The following is a 20,398-nucleotide window of genomic DNA, read 5'->3' on the forward strand; positions in this document are numbered from 1 at the left end:
ATCACGGTAAAGACATTCCAATCGTTAGCTGCGCTGTTATAATTATTACGATGCATATTGAGTATCCAAGTATCGTCGATAATTTCGGCACGGATTGGAACAGAATAGCGCCTTCCTGGGTCTCGTTTCATAAAACGAGTCCGTAACTTGCGCCTGTTTTTGATCTTGTAGCTAGTGTATGTGAAGCGATAAATTTATTTCCCCTCCTCCCTTCTATTCTTCCTTGCAAGTTGCAAGATAACTAAACTCAACGATTCAAAGTAACGTCATCGCTTCACATGCACTTGCAATACAAGACTAAAAACCGCCGTAAGTTACGGACTCGCTTTATGAAACGAGCAGGGTAGGTATATTGAATTAGGGAAACTAGGTCCCTGGTCCCATAATACAGCCTGCAAGACTCGCTCAAACTCAACGGAATGACCGTAACTAAAGTTATTCGGCAGATGACTTGACGTGCTTCCACTGCATCTTCGTTTCCAAACTCATGTTTTCACCGGTTCACTCGCCGGTATTTACGTGAACACCGCAATGAGCTCTCTTTCTGTCTTTCAGATTTGTTTGCTACTGCTATCTAAGACATCAAGTGAAGATACCTTGAGTAAATTGACATCATTCTGGTTGACTGTGCTGTTATGATCTAGCATGGTTGGTAAAGGTAAGATGCTTGAAAGATTAATTCCGTGGCTCTCATTTGAAGACCACCATGAATATAAAAACAAAATCTTATTTTTTATAATGGCCATCTTGCTTCGATTGTCTTGAGTTATTACATGTTTTGTCCTGTTGTCGGCAAACCGAAATGTCTGAAAAATGTTTTTTTTCGAATACCTACGTAATATATTTGAATTGTTACAGTAGTTTTGCTGTTTGCAGTAGTTGCAAACGTAGTCCATATTTCACTCTTACATTTATGTCACATCTATCGACATTACCCCTTCTAATCTCACCCAAATGACATGACGCCCCCCCCCCCCTCCCGACAGTGACACCCCCGGCGCCGGTCCGCTGGCGGTTTCGGGAGCCGCCACGCGGCCTCACTCCCGACCAGTATCTCCGCTGCCCTGCCGACGATCCCAAACAATGCGCTCATGGCACCTTCTGTGTGCGCGCGCACGGTCAGGAAGAGCTGAACGAATGGGTGGAGAGATTCGACCCCCGCCAGCTACTGGCCTCGCTGGGAAGGGGTGCGATACAGGTGAGATGAGGTCTGCGAACACACGGACATGATTATCTAGGAAGATTATCATCTACACAGAACAGTAGGCATAGACGCCGAAGAATAAGACGGACTTAAGATGTATTTGATGTCCTAAGGTGTGTGTGTGTTGTAAATAGTAAATACTAAATACTTACTGCAGATGCAGCTGAGTACTAAGCTGTAGCCTGTATGTGATGCTATCAGGCACTTACTCTGTCACATGTAAATGTAGCCGACTTTATTCAATAGTGTCATTGATTAGGATTTGTAATAGCAGACTGTGATGTGTTGTTTGCAAAGTCCAGGGCAGCTTCGCACCCCACCATGCCTTGATACTCCACCTGCTGAGATTCTCAAATCTCAATCTGAGGTTTTCTGTCCGCGCGAGTGTCTCCCCTTGTGTGAGGTATCTCTAAGTTTCCACTGACCCCTCCACCATATTTCACTACCCCCAGGCGCGAGTGGAGTCGGACTGGCGCGCCGGCGCCGTGCTCCCCGAGTGCGCCCTCCTCGCCGTATCCCCGCCTGCCGGCTCCATGACGGCACGCAAAGACGAGCGCGTCGAATGGCGAGTGGCGGTCACAGCTGGCTCCCTACCGGAGGGTATGGGTCTGCTGGATACCGGCACCCGTCCGCTGTTTCGGCTGGGGGAGCTGCGATGCCCGGCGCTACTGCCTGAACCGATTAAAGTGGACGCGAGGGAGTGGACGTGCCAAGATAAGGAGTTGGTGGAAAGTTCCACGCGCACCGGAGCGCCGGTAAGAAGGGAGACGTTTGAACTGGTGAAGATGTTGCGTTATGGGCGCAAAATGACTTTTGCAGTTGACCTGCTCTAAAGCCTCGATAAAAAACAAACGAACAAGCAAATGAGAACTGGTGAATATGTGTTTGTGTTAATATTTTTACATGGTATTTGTATATTTGGAATGTTTTGGGTCGTATGTGTTAAGATCAAGAGTTTGGCTTAAATCCCTGGGATGAATCGAAATAATGTGCATAATAGCTGATCAGTGGCGTAGACAGGGGGGGGGGGCCATGGGGGCCATGGCCCCCCCCCCCCTTTCCGCCCAGCCGCCCAGATGGCGCCCCAATTAGCGCCGACTAGGCTGATGCCGTTTTACAGAGGAACATGAATTAAAAAGCGATGTGCAGGCAGGGATCGAACTCAATATCTCTTTAGGGGTGCCTGGACACCCAATGTTCTCCAGGGCACCCCCAAATAGAACCTGAGCCCCCCAATGTTTAAGGGCGCCCCTCCGGAAACCAGAATAGGTATTCCGAACCCCCAGGGTCGATGGCGCCCCTGAGAGCCGCTGGCACCCACCTGAACGGAACAGTCGCCTTATTAAGGTTGATTGCACCCCTCTGAAGTTCACAGCTGCCCCATTCGGCCCCATCCAAGGTCGATGGCGCCCCCCTGAAACCACTGGCGCCCCTCTAAAGCACTAGCATTCTTCTCAAGATCACAGTCGCCCTATCTGAGATCAATAGCGCCCTCAAGAGAGCCACTAGCGCCCCCCTTGAGACTGAAGTCGTCCCGCTTGAGACTTAAGTCCAATGACGCCCCTCCAGAGCGTCTGGTGCGCTTCTGAAGATCACAGTCGTCCTCAGCCGAGGTCGCTGGCGCCCCTCAAAAGTCACTGGCGCCCATCTAAACGGAGATCACAGCTGCCCCATCTTAAGATCGATGGCAACCCTCTGAAACCAATGGCGCCCTTCTAGAGTACCCGGCGCCCCTCTGAAAATCATATTCGCCCCATGCGAGACAACGCCCCTTGAGACTACAGTCCCCCCCCCCCACCCAAGTTCAAGGCGCCCCTCTAGAGCGTCCGGCGTCCTGCTGAAGGCAACAGCGGCCCCATCCATGCCCAATGGCGCCCCTCAACGCCCTTATAAAGATCACAGTCGCCCCATCAATCCAAGGTCGCTGGCGCCCCTCAAGAGCCACTGGCGCCCACCTAAACCGGGACTTCAGTCGCCCCATCCTAAATCAATGGCGCCCCTCTGAAACCGCTGGTGCCCCTCTGAAAATAACAGTCGAATCATCCGAGATCAATGGCGCCCCTTCAGAGCGTCCGACGCCCTACTGAAGGCAGCAGTGACCCCATCTAAGCATTACACCCCTCTAGATCACCCGGTGCCCTTCTGAAGATCACATTCGCCCTATCCGAGTTCGTTGGCGCCCTCCAGTAGTCACTGACGCCCATCTGATTGGAGACTTCAGTCGCCCCGCCCCATTCAAGATCGATAGCGCCCCCCCCCCCCCGAAACCACTGACGCTAGGTAGGTAATTTTTTGACAATGGGGCTGTCTCATCGACACCAAGGACCCTTTTCAAGATGCAGCAGCCAGGCGGTGCCGAGCTGGGCTAGGATGTGCCAAGCGTTTCTTATAAGGCAGCCTCGTTAGTGCCACCCCTCGTTGCGATACCGCCCCTCAATGCGACGCCGCCCATTCGCCGTACAATGCCACCCCTCAATGCAAGTGCTGCCCCCAGCGCATTGCCGCCCATTATTGTGATGCCGCCCCCGCCTAGCAGTGCGGTGCCGGCCCAGCGTACGCCACACTGACGGAACGATCACTTTTGAAACTTTCAGAGATTGATAAGACTAACAATATGTATAAAATGTTTATCTCGGACTTTTGATATCCATGACCTAAGGTCAGGTCAATTTTGCGACTTCTCCATTAGGTATAAGTCAATTGGAGAAAATTGAAATGCGCCTCTTTTGGACGAATGTGGTTCAAAACCCTCTCAAACATCGGTTCATAGGTAAACATAACACAATGAATCGACAAAATGCACCTGTGACCCTTCTGTGTGCCCCTGAGGTCATCTCAGGTCATGAACGGTCACCAGCATTTTTTGGCTATACCTTTTGATAGAGACGTGCTAAAGCGGCGAAAACACGTCAGATGTGTTCAGCTCGACGATACGGATCGGGTGATATGCAGCATGACCCTGTCCGTCAAGGTCATGACATTGACCTGAGGTCAAATTTTCCAAATGACCTTTCAAGGTCAACGTATAGTTCATTCGACGCGTTTTGACGAGAGGAATACGATGCTGGCAAAATAAATGTCGTCACTGTCTTGAGTCAAAAGTTATTGCAGGAAACGGTTTTAACCCGCGCCGGGCCGGGGGTGTTTGAACACCCCCCCCCCCCTGCGGTTTTTCGCAGATATCTCAAAAACGGCGGCGCGGAGCGGGCACACCTGTTCGTGCATCTTTTCCGCACATGTTGTGAAAATTTCAGGTCCAGGTTGTCTTAGGTCAGGTCACCAGGTCACGCCAAGTGACCTCACTTCAGAGAAAATAAGAATGCTCGTCATAGCTACACCGATTGATCGATTGCCTTGAAACTTTCAGCGATTGATGAGAGCAACATTATCTATAAAATGTATATCTCGGAATTTTGATATCGGTGACCTAAGGTCAGGTCAATTTTGCGGCCTCTCCATTATAAGTCAATGGGAGAAAATTGAAATGCGTCTGTTTTGCACGAACGCTATTCTACACACTCTCAAACATCGAGATGTAGGTAAAATTGATACACTGAACCGGAAAATGGCAACTGTGACCCCTCGTTATGTCCCCGAGGTCATCTCAGGTCACGAACAGAATCTAACAGTTTTTCGCTAATAACTTCTGATAGAGGCGTGCTAGAGCGTTGAAAACGCCTTAGATGTGTTCGGCTCGACGTTGCTGATCGACTGATATGCAACATGACCTTTTCCGGTCAGGTCATGACCTTGACCTAAGGTCAAATTTTCAAGTTGACCTTTCAAGGTCAAATTATAGTTCATTCGCGACGCGTCTCGACGAGAGGAACACGATGCTGGCAAAAGTAATGTCATGGCTCTTTTGACTCAAAAGTTATTGCCGAAAAAACCGTTTTTCAAAACGTCTATTTTTGGAGTTTTTGCCCTCTGGAGGCTAAACCGTTGACCTGAGGTCAAATCTGAGAACATTATTCAGAAAGGTCTGTAAAAGGGCTATCGAATGCACTTTTCCGCGGCGCTGTAGCTTTATCGGTTCCCGAGATAGCCGTTGGCAGTTTCCAAATTGTTGAAATAGTCAATATTTTACCTTTGGTGACCTCTGGTGACCTGACCTTTGACCTGACCCAAAAAATGACCGAAGTGTTTTCGTCCTTATTTTGGATGTTCTTTCGATTGCCGCTTACTGCGTGTCGCTACGTGGCCCAGGAGCCTAGTTAGAAGGGGGTATTCAGACCCCCCCCCCCCCGGCCCGGCGCGGAATCTCAGAGCACCGGCCCGGCGCGGGTTAATAAAAACTGTTATTTTTGGAGCTGTTTCCGTCTGGAGGCTAGTGGCAGTCAGTCACTGGAGGCAGTCATGCATGTCCACAAGTAGGGGCTGCACGCACTAGACATCGAATTGTTAAGGTGATGTGTGGAGAAAAAAAAAACAGAACGTATGTCAGCGTTCGGTCGCCTCTGACTGCAGTCGCTGCTGGTATGACAATGAGTTGGGATCTCATGGTGGATCTCATGGTCTTAAATGTTCAAGTCTTTCCTTGATTCCAATTTAGGCAATAAGTCGCAGCGTGTATCCTACATACGTGCGCTCTGAGATTCTAAACACGGCAACCCCGGTCGACTACAGGCTGCAGCCCACAGGTCACTTCGGATCAGCGAGTGAGCCCGTATATTTTTCTTTTTTTTTGCAAAGAATAAAGATTCTGCCTATCGATCAACGTATAGTTATTTTACCGTTTCGAATTTGCATGGATGCGTATTTTGAGAAAAAAAAATGTCCGTAGCCTGAGCTCGTTTCGTATATCATGCTAAAAATTCATCTAGATCAAGGTTTTTTGGATAAAAAAACACTATGCTGCAAATTGCATTAATTTGATTTTATGAAAATCAGCGAATATTTTGCAACACCTAGTAAATCATGCATGAACATGACGTTACATTTTAGACTGACACCCCTGTCACTAGCTGACAATGGCGCCCCTCTCAAGGGAAAAAGTCGCCCCCTCGAGCACCATGGCCCCCCCTTTCGCTGATCTCTGGCTACGCCACTGTAGCTGATCACACACCAGTGAATTTGAGCCCTGAGAACTAAAAATTTACGTTTATGTACTGATGTGTGTGCTACTTTGAGCTGACAGTATTGTTCCAATGTCTGTCTTTTTGCGTGCTCTGAGGTGCATTCCGATCTGTCCCGACAGGTGCGTTTTGAGGTGACAGTTGAGTTGAGTTCTGGTTTATGTTCTCATATGCTCTCTGACCCGCCCCGACAGGTGCGTTTCGAGTTGATAAGGGTGCTGATATGCGTTCTGTCTGTCTCTCACAGGTGCGTTTCGAGATGACGGTGTCATTCTCCGCGGACGTGTACGGCTCCTACCGCCAGCGACTTGCCCTGGTGTTCCCGCACCACGCGCCCCTGCTCTGCTGGCTGCAGGTCAATGTGGCTCCCCTGCCCGTGGATACACTGGTGGAGGAACTGAGGGGGAAGCTGACCATCTCCGAGCACGGCTGGACTGAGGAGGACGCCGAGGTGAGGAAGTTAGGTCACAAAAGCTAGCAGTGAGAACGTAACCATGAGTGTGTCCTGACTCTTAAATGAAATGCTGTGTTGGGAGAACTAAGGTAACTGTATTTTATGTGCGCATTCAGTGGCATAAAAAGGGCAACTTTTTCCAATTACCATGAGGTAGATTCTGAGCTCTTTGGAGCTCGGAATGCCTAAAAAATAATCAAAGTTTACCGACATCCCGGCATCATCACCAGCTGCAGATCATACCACATATAGACCGAGAGTTTCTCAGTAGTCTTATTTTCTTTTGAGCTTGGAACTCACCTTTAGGTGAGCTATAGGTAAGCATTTATGTTATTCAGAGATGAGTAGCTGACCTACTAACTATAGGCTGGAAGCTAGGCTGGACTTCCTACCTCAACAGGTGTGATACCGTGAGCTCCATTTACTTTACCCTCCGCCAGGTGGTCCCGTTCTCTCCGGACCCCAGTCCGCCGGATGAGCAGGACAGGAGTGTGCAGGAGGCCTACCCTGCGCCCTCCGCCGACCTGGCTCCGCCGGCGGACCGAAGTCCGCTCAGTGCGGAAAACTACGCGGAATGGAGCGGAACACTGCTCAAACTGGAGGAGGCAGCGCGAACCCAGCTGCTGCACACGTTCAATGTGACCGGACAGCTACGGCTGATGGGGCACTTTGTGGTGCCGCCAGAGACCACGTGAGTAAGGGGAGATATTTGGGAGTGGTAGAGAGGAAGAGATGGCTGGCCTTTACCTTTTGATAACGTGAGTGGTAGGATTTGAGGGGAATTGAGTGAGTGTATTGCAATTGTGAGTCGTATTATATTTTATGATGCGAGTGTAGTTATATGGGTCGTATCGGGGTGGAGTGTCTAGTGAGTTAGTTGATGGTAGATTTGGGAAGAATATTTCTTGAGCTTAGTTAGATCGTATGCCTAGTTGCCTAGCTGTACATCTTATACCTATATTTTGTGATTGTGGCCTGCGTGTTGTTTTGCTCAGTCACCAGGAGTTATTGCTGCACTGTTTTTTTTCTCTCATGTGCGTTTTGTTATTTTGTAGTGCACTTTACCTTACCAACCCTGCTGACAAGCATGCGGCAGTGAGCTGGCAAATGTTTTGACTCGATTGTGTGGTAGTTTTACCTTGCGGACATCGATATCCTGTTTATTGTACTTTCACCCTGTAACGTCGCCGCCAAGTGTCCTGACTGGCGTCCTGTTTATTCTAAACCCCATAACTCCGCCGTTTAGTGTCCTGACCGCTCGTTTCCGTTCGCCAGCATCCACCACGTCCGCACGGGTGAGCTGTTCGCCCGTCTACACACGGAGCAGGAGCTGTCAGCAGACACGGCCGCCGGACGACTGATTCTGGACAACTGTGAGCGCGCGCTGCTGGCGCCCGTCACCAAGGTGAGACACGCGAGACACTGTTACCCTAGTGAGAATTACGTTAGGTGGTTACGGAGGCGAGTAGCCTGGCAGAAATTGATAGAAATGTCACGGGATAATCGTGCTCGTAGCCCCGCTCAAGCGGTACATTGTCTATTGGGCTCCACGGAGGCATGTTCTTAGTTTTATGTAATTAGTTTTGTGGCTAAGCGGAAACGCAATACGTGTAAGCTACATCAGTCAGCGTGTAAGCTACATCAGAGACGTTCGCATACCGAGGCATTTGGAGATTTGAGAGGGTCGGTTGCTTAGTTTCACTGGTTGATTTATTCCATTTGATGTGTTAAATGTTGATGTGATATTCAGTATTACAACACGTATGGTCTGTATTGTTGTCATTCTTAACGCCTTTTCACCCACCCGCCCCCAGAACCCGACTGAGCCCACAAAGCGAAAGGTGTACGAGGTCCTGATAGCTGCCAAGGCCAAGAATGACATCTACCTTCGGCTGCCGAGCCAGATGGTCTCAGGTATGTCCAGAGACCCGCGGCCGGCCTGAGCGAGGTGCAAAATGATCGCTTACCGTAAATTTACCCGCCCATATAGTTGATCATCCAGTATGTGTGTGTGTGTGAGGGGGAGGGGGATAGTCGAGCAAGGAAGCTGCTTCAGTTGGCTGGTCTTTGATGGGCGGGGTGGGAGAGGGGAGGGCGCAGTTGGTTGTGCCTAGATAATCTACCCCGTTATCAGCCGGTCCCTTATCTGTCCCGCTGAGACTCTTTAACTATGTGCCGTTTGTTCTAAGGAATGTGTTTTATCATGAGTGCTGCCCAGGTGTCCGTGCTCTTTTTTATTCGAGTTCGCATGAACACCATTTTTCAGCGTGCGGATCACGTTTTATCTACTGTTTATTCTCATCCGCGCTCAAACCCCGTTCTCTCCCCACCCGCAGACCTATCCCTGAACGACGATGACGACGCCATGCTGCGGGCCGCCGTGCGGTTCCTGCCCAGTCGCCAGTGGTCGTGTGACATGCAAGAGGGGTGTCGAATGGCGGCCGAGAAGGCGCCCCACCTGCTGTTCCCTGATACCGCTCAGAGGCCGACCATACCGTGGAACCCGGCCAGGTAAGCGCGGACACTGGAGGCATTCAGTGCTGGTTAGTGAGAGGTGTTTGTTTTCGTATGATCTGACGCGGTAGGGCTGTTTTCGCGAGTCTGCTGGCCGTTTTATGCATTAACAAGCCTAAATTAAAGATTTTCATTAGTTTTTTTTTTTGTCAGATTGTAGGTGGGTGTGACTTGTTTAACCTTTTATTATATGACCCTTTTTGTCTTAATGGCTCGGCATCCGGCGCCCTGTCAGAACTCAGTCATCTACATACCTAACCCCCTTTTCTGACCCCTACATCACCCTGTCTGACACTCTGTGACCCCTTGCATGACCTTGTCTGCCCCTGTGACCATAGTGCCGCCCTCTCACCCCGTCTGATATTTACCTAACCCGTTACGCCGACAGTCACTGGCGCCCCGAAGACGAGAAACTGAACCCGCGTCAGAAGGAGGCCATCAACGCCATGACGGTCACAGTGCCGCAGCCGCTGCCGCCCGTGCTCGTACTCGGTACGTCCTAGGGCCGGTCTGTCGATTATTTGGGGTGCTATGTTAGGTTTCTTTTATGTAAGATGTTGATGTGTTACCTTTGTTCTCGGTACGCCCTAGGGGTGCCGCCTGAATTAGCAAGTCGAACCTTTGGATTACATGCAGCTATGCTATTTCCTTCTTTGTATTATATTCGTGTGTCATGTGCAGCGTGTTTGTTCGTTGTGTGTCTTCTGTGTCTGTCATTTGTTTGCTTGTGTTGAGTTGTGACTACTTGCGTGTGTGCGATTAGTGCATTATAAAGCGACAGCACTTTTGCTGCCTTGGTGCGGAGTTTGCTCTCAATTTTGGGATAGTGTGTCTTTCTATCCGTTAATTCTATTCATCTAACTTCGTCGCTGTGATGCGTAATTCCTTGAATCGACTGAAATCTGACATCCCTGATTTTCGTTCCCTCACAGGTCCGTACGGCACGGGTAAGACCTACACCATGGCGCACGGCGTCAAACACATTCTGAACGGGAGCGAGGACTCGAGGATCCTCATCTGCACCCACAGCAACAGGTAAAGACTACGCTCATCGAGTGATGTCAGCCTCTGAGAAACTCAAATGCATGGATGGTTCCCGAAGGGCGTGTTGTTGCGGATGAATAACGTAATAAGGTGCTGGTCAGAGCCTAATCAAAAGGTGTCTGAGGTTAGTTTAATCCCCCATCCTGGTCATGGGTAGGTAACCACGTTTGTGTTTCATTTCCTAATGAAGGACGAAAACGACATAAATTTTTCAGACACAATTTATTGTCCATATTTTGTTAACATCGTCATATAGCCATATTGTAACCTTTCTCTGTCACATGGCTGTAAAATTAATGTCGGATGCTCGGATGCCGTTCGCATCACTTATTCTCACGTTCTATTTTTTCCTCTCGTTTCGATGATCTACATATCTTCGTTATTATTCGGCCCCAGTCCGTCGCCCTCTCTGACCCCCCCCCCCCCTTTCTCTAGCGCTGCCGATCTCTACATCCGAGAGTATCTGGCCGGGTACGTGAAGGGCGGCATGGAGTCGGCCCGTCCGCTGCGGGTCTACTACCGACGCAGGAGGCTGGGAACAGTGCACTACACCGTCCGACCGGTCAGTTAAAAACGTTAACGCTTTCTTTATGTGTGTACGAACTTGATGTAATGGGCGTACTTTGTGCGGTTAGCAGCTGTCACTTGTGTCCATTTTTTGTTGTATTCATTATTTATAGCCACCGTGGTATTCATCTTGCTATTTAAATTAGTGGTTAATTGCACGTTATATTTCTTAAAATGTTGTCGACGGCCAGGTCCGTACCGTTAAATGACTAGGGAGACGCTTTAGCACTTACATTATCTATTCCAGTCTTCTCCTGTGTTCCGTTTACGCCGTCTCTCTGTTCCTCAGTCCGATCTCTTTTCACCATATTTGCACACCGTCTCTTCTCTCCCATTTCAGTTTTCACATCATTACTCTTTCTTAGTTTCACACATTCTCTGCTTCTCAGCTTGCAGGCTGAGGTAATCATCAGTCCACAAATACTCACACCTTGTCCATTTATGTTTTGTGTAATCCCCATTGACGTCGTCTCTCTGTTCCCCAGTTCACGCTGCGGGAGGACTCTGACGCTGACGACGACGTGGTGTTCCGTCATCCCACCACTGAGGACATACTGCGACACCGGGTCATCGTCTGCACGCTGGCCGTCTCAAAGTAAGTGGAAAACGTCTGTTCTCTGTCCATCTCAAACTAACGCCCACTGCAGGACACCGGGTCATCGTCTGTACACTGGCCGTATCAAAGTAAGTGGAAAACGTCTGTTATCTGTACATCTTAAACTATCATCCACTGCAGGACACCGGGTCATCGTCTGTACGCTGGCCGTGTCTAAGTAAGTGACACTGCGACACCACGTCATGACACGGCGTCAGTAGCTCCGGCACCGTGTCGTTGTCTGCCCTCTCGATCTCAACTTCAGCGGAGAACAGCGTAGCTGCCTCCACCATCCGCAATCCACATCGGCCCTCCCGACACACGGGCAAACACGCCTGGGGCTGATTTACACCGGAGCGTTAAACGACGCTCTACCCTGCTAAGTATGTAATTACGAGCGAGCGCAGCGAGCGAAGCGAGTCTTTTCGATATAACAGAAAAATCTCAATATGAGCGGCCCGGCCCGGCCTGTAACGCTTTTGAGAGGCTTATATCTCAGCAACCGCTGGACCGATAAGGCCTGCGGTCTTTTTTGCTGGGTAGCCCCATCCCTTCTACCCCGTAACTGACTACTTTTGATACATCTCAGTGACCGTCGTGGCACGTGCCACGTGAAAAGTCAAAGGTGTCCAAGCTGTTTTGAAAAAGTAATGATTTTGAGAGGCCCATATCTCAGCAGCCGCTTGGGCGATTGTCTTGCGGTAATTTTTGTAGGGTAGCTGCATCCCTTCTACCAAAGGTCGGATACTCTTGATCTACGTTAGTGACCCCCACTGCACGTGCAAAATGCAAAAAGAAGAGATGCCAAATTTGTTCCCATTTCAATAACACTGTAATTACTGGGGCGATTTCGCTGAAACTTGGCATACAGGTAGGCACCCATCAGGCAATGCATTCCCATGTGTTGCGGTTAGGGTGCTACTGCACGTGCGCACGTGCAGGGGGCGCTCCCAGATCTCGAGAACGGCTGGGCCGATTGCGCTCAAATTTGGTACACGGTTGGGGACTAGTTAGTAGGGTGCCGTGCAAAAGTCAGTTTGGACCCCGTATGCACGTGCGCACGTGCAGAATACCGCTTCCAGATCTCAGGAACGGCTGGGCCGATTGCGTTCAAATTTGGCACACCGCTAGCGACCGGTTAAAAGGGTGCTTTGCACAAGCCCGTTGGAAGTACCCTCTCGCCCTTCCGCACGTGCAGGGCTCACTATCTCGCTCGCTCGTTCTTCGCCCAAAAAGGCGTTTTACTCAAATTCGACGCGGGATGATCAGACTCTGCCTCCCATTAATTGGACTAGACACTATTCAGCCGTGACGTGAGTCGATCATTCATTTATTCATTCATGTCGTGAACATTAAAAATGCGAATTAGCCCTGGCGATCCTTATCTAATCTAACCATCTCTCTCTGTTGTTGGCCACTCCGCTAACCGTCTCTCCCCACTCTCAGGTACCTAACGTGGCTGGACCTGCCTGAGGACACCTTCAGCCACATTCTGGTGGACGAGGCTGCTCAGGCTCTGGAGTGGGAGGCGGCCCGGGTCCTCTCCCTGGCTGGACCACAGACCAGGCTGGTCCTGGCTGGGGACCACCTGCAGGTCAGTGATGGAGGGGAAAATGGAGGTTGGGATGTTGAGCCGTGGGTCTTTTTTACTCTAAGTGTATTTGAATAACAATGACTCACGCCTTCCTCGGCTTCCTGGGTCTTGGGCTCGTATTTCGACGCTATTGATGTGTTTCTGCGTCATATTGGGTCACATCGGGACATAATGGGCTAACCAATTAGTACGTGAGCTTGTGTCCTTCTTCGCTTTGCTCGCTGTCCTTAACGGACATTGCTATCTCACTTATCCCCTGGCGCCCTGACATCATTATTCCAACGGTAAGTTGGCGCCGGACGTATTCTACTCTGACGACTGGCGTAACCATGCCCATCATCAGCATTCAGCTGTCTCTGGACGTCTACCCTGAAGTACGTCGGGAGAGGCGTTACCCCCAATGACGTCATTATTCCATCATCAGCTGTCTCCGGACGTCTACTCTGAAGTGTGTCGTGAGCGGTGGTACCCCCAATGACGCCATTATGTCCATCATCAGCTGTCACCGGACGTCTACTCTGAAGTGTGTCGGGAGCGGCGGTTTGAGCGGTCCCTTCTGGAGCGTCTTCAGGAACGTTACGGCTCCGACTTCCCCTGTGCCATCACACTGCATGAGAACTACCGTTCGCACTCCGACATCGTGAAGGTAAGGGGGAATAAAGGGGACCGGTTATGTTGGAAAAAGGCTTTTGATAACGAGGATCTGCGTTAATTTACTTAAAGGTAGTGTGCCAGCTTTCTTGGACCGTATGGAGTTAATGGCCCAGATAAGGAGAACCGGATTTTTAGAACTTATCCATACCTTCAAAACTCATGGAAACGTCTTAAATTCTTCAAATTTTGAGTACCCCAGTGCGAAATTCGCCCCGACGGGTTGTCGGTCGTACCCCAACCACATTTCACACCACTATGAACAATAAATGCACACACTGAAATCGCTATTACCGATATGCTCATCCAATCAAGTTTCGATAAACCCGTTCATCATCATCTCCTGCGGTTTCGAACACGCCTGTTAGGTGGCTTCTGATGCTCGTCGAGGTCGGAATTTCCAAATACGCGTGGTGCGTCGGGCCGCGCGCTCTGACTTCGGCCAAGAAAAATGCGTCAGCTGATCATTGTCATTTCTGCCACTTGCGTGTGGTGAAATGGGGTCATGACTTATAAGACGGCTTTTTCATATCAATTATTTTACATAAAATCATATTTCAAACCATAAATAATGTTCGACAGCCAAATAAAAGAAACAATACCAATACGGGCTTACAGTTTAAGGCTCGACATTGTGTTGTCTACGATTAGACAGCTGATAACTCATTCCCGTACGTCGTATGGTCGTAACACTATAATGACCTTTGCTTATTGTCACAAGTGCGCCGCATTCGCGATTGTTGCCCGACGCCTGTTTGCAGGTGAGCCCACTACAGTTGTTATACATATCTAAAAACCGAAAAACTTTTAGGCGAAAAAGGCACTATTCCAGGCCCATTTTTGATTTTTTTTGCGATATTAGGTAAGAACAGAAGCTTCTTATCCTAGGAAAAATAAAATGGGAAATCTTTCAAAGGTGGCACACTACCTTTAACGATTGGTGAGAAGGCGAGCGATCATGGGGTAGTTCAGTAACCTCTATGCTTTTACGTGCCGAGTACGAAGTTCGTAATGATCATGGATAAATATTGTACGTGGTCCAATAGATCGTATAGGTGTAAGGACGTGTGCCAAAACAAGAGCTTGCTGGTAGGTTTCTCTAAATCATGTTTATCCCTAAAAAAGAAAAAAATCCACGAATATAGCGAAGAGAATGCAGTCTATTCGCATATTGTTTATTTCAACATAAGCCAACTTTCCCTTCAGCCCCTAACCAAACAACCAACCAATCGACCCCCCCCCCCCCCCCCTCCTGATATCCATCTAACCCGCCCACCAAATTGAACTGTGACCACTGTCATTAACCCCTTCCCCGCCACGCAGACCTCATCTGACCCCTGTTAAAGCCTAACTGGCCTCTCCCCCCTCCGCACAGATGACCTCGGAGCTGTTCTACGGCCGTCGTCTGAAGAGCCGCGCCCATCCGGGCCGCCACCCCGAATGGCCGCCCGTGTCGGTGTTCAGCGCACGAGGCACCGCCCGCCAGACCAGCGGAGACACCGGCTATTGTAACGACGAGGAGGTATGTGTACTGTGTGCAGTTTTTACCGGCTACTGTAAGTTGAAACGACAAAGAGGTATGTGTATTGTCCAATGTCCAGTGTAATCGGAGCTCAGTACGACAGGCCAGTGTTTATACTGGCTGCGGTAGCGACGAAGAGGTATGTGTACTGGGGTGAAGTACGACAAACCAGCGGGGGTAGCGGCTTCTGTAACGACTAACAGGTATGTGTATTGTGTAATGGAGCGAAGTACGACAAACGTCCAGCGGGGTGAACGGCTTATGTAACGACGAGGAGATATAACTTATAAGTGGTCTAGGCTCGACCTGTCGGCCAGTGCGGAGTTAACGGCTTCTGCAACGACGAAGAGGTATGTGTAATAGACGGGATGCTACACTATATTTTGGAGGTATGCTATATGATGTGGTATGCTAGGTTATGACGAGATATGATATTTAGTAGGAAACACGAATCACGATGGAGAGGAATGGGATAGGACGGGATATGATGTAGGGGAGAGTGGGGCACATTCGTGCAAAAATGGATAAATCCATATATCTGTTCTTTGCTTAGTGCAACGGCAAAATTGTTGATTGTGGTATGGAAAGGAACTATTGCAGATATTTTTCCTCTTTAAAAGTTATCCTCTAAAATTATTGCTTCTATTAGAAAAAATGACTTTTAATAACTCTGAACGTTTGCACGAAACTGCCCCACCTATGGGGCACATTCGTGCAAGGGGTGGGGCACTTCCGTGCACCCTGCAAAGTTCTAGAAATTACCGGGCATTACCAGAAATTTACCAAAGGAAATTGGCAGGGGGTCATTTCACTTGATTCCTTTCGACAAGAATGCATTCCACAACATATGTACAGGGATGTTCACGAAAAACTGACACATTTTAAAACGACTTTGTGAGCATGTGAGAGCTCACGGAGACTTGACTTGCATGCCATTCGAAAGCCTGTTGAAAAAAGTTTTGTATCTGCATAGCTCCTTTAGTTAGCATCACATGAGCTTCCAAATGAATAAGAAAGCGTTAAAATGGGGAAATTTGACTTGGCGACAAACTTTAACGGAAAAACAATGAAGCTCTCGCGGCTGCCATCTGCCACCACGACTGAACCAGTCTACGAATTCGTCTAAAATTTGACATATTAATGTTTGGATGGATTATGTTTTATACTATTGGCATATTGTGGGCAAATTCCTAAGGAATGCCAAAATTGGCAGGCTTGGAAGTGCTGATGTCAGAAACCATGGCCGCATGCTGGCAGTCACTGTAGAGTGGTACCGTGCCATCTTTTAACAGCTTCTGTTAGCTACTGTAGCGGAAATGGGTCGACGTCTACACCATTTGGTGGTTCTGGCACGTCAGGGCCACCCTACGTACAGTAACGGCGATCGTCGGTCTCACACGAGAACAGGGGGGAGGGGGCACTTGTCTCGCGCATCACCTCTCACCCATAGCCGGCCATTTCGCTCTACCTCAACTCCGTGGACTATTCCTGTGGGGTCACGTGAGTGACATGATCTGTAGCAGCGGCCCAAAGGACATCAAACCTCCCGACGAGTGCAGTGAGAGATGTTGCAATTCTCCAGGCACGTGCCCAAAAACGGGGAATAATTTCCTGTTTCGGGCTGAGTCGTGCACTGCTCCAAAAACTCGTCATCTGCAAAATACGCTGTAACTTCTTAGAAACGAAAATGACATGATCCCAAAATATGTCAATACAAACTTAGAAGTCCACTCTATTTGCCCATAGCATGATCACCGTTCTGAGGGCAAGTGTTTTCTCGTAATTCGGAAATAAAATGTGTCAGTTTTTCGTGAACATCCCTGTAGAAAGAATGGGCTGGCCAACAAGAATGTGCCAACTGCCGGCCTCCGTGACCTCGCCAAGTTCGCGTGAATTACTCGTCACGACGTCGCAAGCAGCCGAGACTGAGTCAGGCGAGCGTCATTAGTGAAACCTACTATATGTAGATAAAGTCATAAATAGCAAAGACTAAAAAAAAATATGCACGAATGTGCCCCCAGGCAGTGCGTACACGAACCTGCCCCACAACGTTATTTGTAATATATTTCAAAATTTCTTGTTGAAAAATGACACTTTGTCAACAAACAAGTTTGCAGCAGTTCCGTGAATAGAGTGAGCATCTTCGCCCCCAATTTTGAAAAGCTGAACCACATTTCCGAGTCAGGATCACGAAAATGGATGATATGAGAAAAGTTTGGAAAGGTCACGAATATTACAAATTTGCGTTTTTATCAAGCATGACAGCAGGTATGTACAGTGTTGTCTTCTACGGTGAACGAAGGGCGGCAATGATAGACATATTTCCATAATTTACCTTGAGCTCGTGCAGTCACTCGTGTTCCCATAAACTGCTGAAAACGAATGTGCCCCATGCACGAATGTGCCCCACTCTCCCCTAGGTTATGATGGGATTTGGTGTGGTGAAATAGGGTATGGCCGAGAAACTAGGATGGGTTATGATGAAATGGTATATTGTATTGTGAGAGCCGAGAGGTTAGGATGGTTCTAGAACGGAGTGGTGTACCTATAGCTTAATTTTGGGTAATTGGTGGCGGAGTGAACATTCAGATATTGGTCTAAAATGATTGGAGTTTTTGAGACGCCTCTCAGCCTGACAGCGGTACCAGGACATCGCAAGGCCATATATAGTAGGTAGCGACGCTGAGCGATTTGTTTACAGCCAGTTTCGATCCCGATGACGCAAATGGACATCGTCTAACCCTTACTTGACATCGAAGAAGACAATTTTGTTTACCTGCTGACGGTGTTGTGGATGGCTGTATGATTTATGGTGTTAGTTAACGTACCCCATACCCTGTTGGTGTAGGAGTTATTCTGTCTTCGGGTGTAAAAAAGTGAGCCGCTTAACCCCGCTTCCAGGTGTACTAAGTATACCCTGTAACTCCGTTTCCGGATGTACGAATTAAACCGTCCAACGCCTTTTTCCAGCTGGTGTCCAGGGTGTTTCATAAAGAATGTCAATTTTAAATTCGCCATATTAACCATATAAAACAATATATTTGCATAATTTTCAGATTCACATACACCAGAAGACTTGGACATTTGATTTTTGTCGGTTCTATTTCCTCTATCTAGACAAACGGTTCCACGACAGCCCCGTGAAGATCGACGCACTTTCGGCCCCGTCCACGGATATGGCGCACGGCTCGGACTTCGAAGCACTTCTTCTCGGTCCATGGGGAGTTAACGAAGTCTTGCTCTAACTCTAAAATGAACTCTAAAGTGAAGGGTAAACTCTTAAAGTGAAGCCGAAACTTTCTCATCAATTTGGAGATGTTCTAAAGACTTCCGAGCTGCAACACTATCCACGCCTGCTGTTCTTTCGAAAATGGCGTATTAATCCTTTGAGCACGGCGAGCCGCGAGGTGACCCCGACATATCCCGTTCTGAAAAAAGAATGACTACAACTTTGGTATTGAATGCTATTTATATAAAATGTCCATTAATTTCCAACAATGCTTGAAAGTTTGCACGTGCTAGACGCATTTTTTCTTTATGGACTCCCAAGTTTAAAATTGACATTCATTATGAAACACATTCATTATGTAAGTGAGCCCCTTACTCCGTTTCCAGGTGTACTAATTAAAATAAAATATACCTCATTTCCAGGTGTAATAAGTTAACCCTCTAACTCCGTTTCCAGGGTGTACTAAGTAAATGTACCCCGTTTCTAGGTACTAAGTACATAAACCCTCTTATCCCGTTTCCATGTGTATCAGCTTCAAATGCACCCCGTTTTCAGGTGTACGAGGTAGCGGACCGGGTGGCGGCGCTCTGCCAGGACTGGCCCCCCGACTGGGGACCCCGAGACGAGGGCTCCGTCTGCGTGGTGGCGGCCTACGCCGAACAGGTAAATAGGGATCCAGTGGCCCGTCTGTAGGGATCCAGGCCAGTGGGCCGTCTATGGGGACCCCGAGACGAGGGGTTCGTCTGCGTGGTGGCTGCCTACGTGGAACGGGTGACTGGGGACTCCGACTCAGGGGCCCGTCTGGTTATTGGGGAGTCGGGGACTGAGGGATCCGTCTTCGTGGTATCAGCTGCCTACGCCGAGCAGGTCAGGCATCGCTTAGACAAACACTTGGTATGCTCTGCCCAGCTCTTTGTAAGTTCGACTTAAGTAAGTTCAGCATGCCTTCAACGGGTGACCAATCATTGATCGAGGTCTGCTTAACATATCTCCGTCATGAATCCCCCCCCCCCATCTTTTTTAACTTCTTCCAGTCGATTATGATAGCCGATAGGTTATACATTTTAGCCAGCACAACTGCATGAACACTGAACACGAACAGCCTACTGGGTTAGAAGGCTGTGGACTGCAATTGGAGCGCCTGTATCAGCTGACGCCTGGTTTTATCCATGTCCCCAGGTTCAGAAGATCCGAGGGGAGCTGCGAAACAGAAAACTGCCCGGAGTTACCGTTGAGAGACTGCTCAACGTGCAGGGTAGGTGACGTGAGACAGAATACTAACATTAGAAGCATGCAGTGATGATGCTGGGTGTTTGGGTGATTGTGTGGGAGGTTGTCATTACAATTCTTGGAGAATGAAGGCTTTTGAGGCTCGACATACCCAAATTGCATTCATTTACATTGATTTGCAATTGATTCATTGCGTAAGCTAAAATAGGACTGCTCACATGCATCGATGCGTTAATTGAATACTGCTTGAATGACCATATTTTCGCTGCGTTTTCCCTTCTTTTTAGCTTGGCCATATCCGTTTGTTGCTAGTTTCAGTAGGATTTTGATATTGAAATGTAAAGTCTATATTAGCAGCGACTGCGACGTAAAGGTCAATGTCGGTATATCGACCGGAGTCTATTAGTTTAGTGGGTCGTGGTGACTGGGCTGCATGCACGAGGTTGTGCGTGTATGCAGCCTAATATTCATAACATAAAATGTAGCCTTGCAAGCTGCGAATGGCCCTGCGACTGGTTGTATTTGAATTTTGCACGGGAAAACTAATGACGAGATCGAATGCTAGCTCAGTGGCGAAAAAGAGCGAAATGCCTACAAATATCTGCTAATATTCGTCCTTGCCTCTGAGTGCTCTGTCTTTGAGTACATACAAAGCTCACTAACCCCTCCGACTCTTTTTTAATTAAGATATTCAGATGCAGCTAAGGGAGACCAATCGA

General features: G+C 48.7%; 1 protein-coding gene across 1 annotated transcript in view; it reads left to right on the forward strand.

Moving 5' to 3' along the window:
• Positions 1-546: 546 nt before the first annotated feature.
• LOC122373983 (probable helicase with zinc finger domain) overlaps positions 547-20,398 on the forward strand; it is a 31,177-nt gene continuing 11,325 nt past the window's right edge. The window contains exons 1-17 of the mRNA XM_043352466.1: positions 547-658; positions 987-1,198; positions 1,657-1,959; positions 6,527-6,730; positions 7,174-7,424; positions 8,009-8,138; positions 8,548-8,647; positions 9,070-9,244; positions 9,636-9,739; positions 10,180-10,282; positions 10,727-10,853; positions 11,344-11,453; positions 12,900-13,047; positions 13,547-13,693; positions 15,074-15,220; positions 19,005-19,112; positions 19,629-19,704. Coding sequence (XP_043208401.1) covers positions 646-658; positions 987-1,198; positions 1,657-1,959; positions 6,527-6,730; positions 7,174-7,424; positions 8,009-8,138; positions 8,548-8,647; positions 9,070-9,244; positions 9,636-9,739; positions 10,180-10,282; positions 10,727-10,853; positions 11,344-11,453; positions 12,900-13,047; positions 13,547-13,693; positions 15,074-15,220; positions 19,005-19,112; positions 19,629-19,704 — 2,458 coding nt within the window. The 5' untranslated portion in view covers positions 547-645. The remainder of the gene's footprint in view (positions 659-986; positions 1,199-1,656; positions 1,960-6,526; positions 6,731-7,173; positions 7,425-8,008; positions 8,139-8,547; positions 8,648-9,069; positions 9,245-9,635; positions 9,740-10,179; positions 10,283-10,726; positions 10,854-11,343; positions 11,454-12,899; positions 13,048-13,546; positions 13,694-15,073; positions 15,221-19,004; positions 19,113-19,628; positions 19,705-20,398) is intronic.

The sequence above is a fragment of the Amphibalanus amphitrite genome, unplaced genomic scaffold (assembly GCF_019059575.1).
Source record: "Amphibalanus amphitrite isolate SeventyFive unplaced genomic scaffold, NRLGWU_Aamphi_draft 001582F_arrow, whole genome shotgun sequence".
Lineage (NCBI taxonomy): Eukaryota > Metazoa > Arthropoda > Thecostraca > Balanomorpha > Balanidae > Amphibalanus > Amphibalanus amphitrite.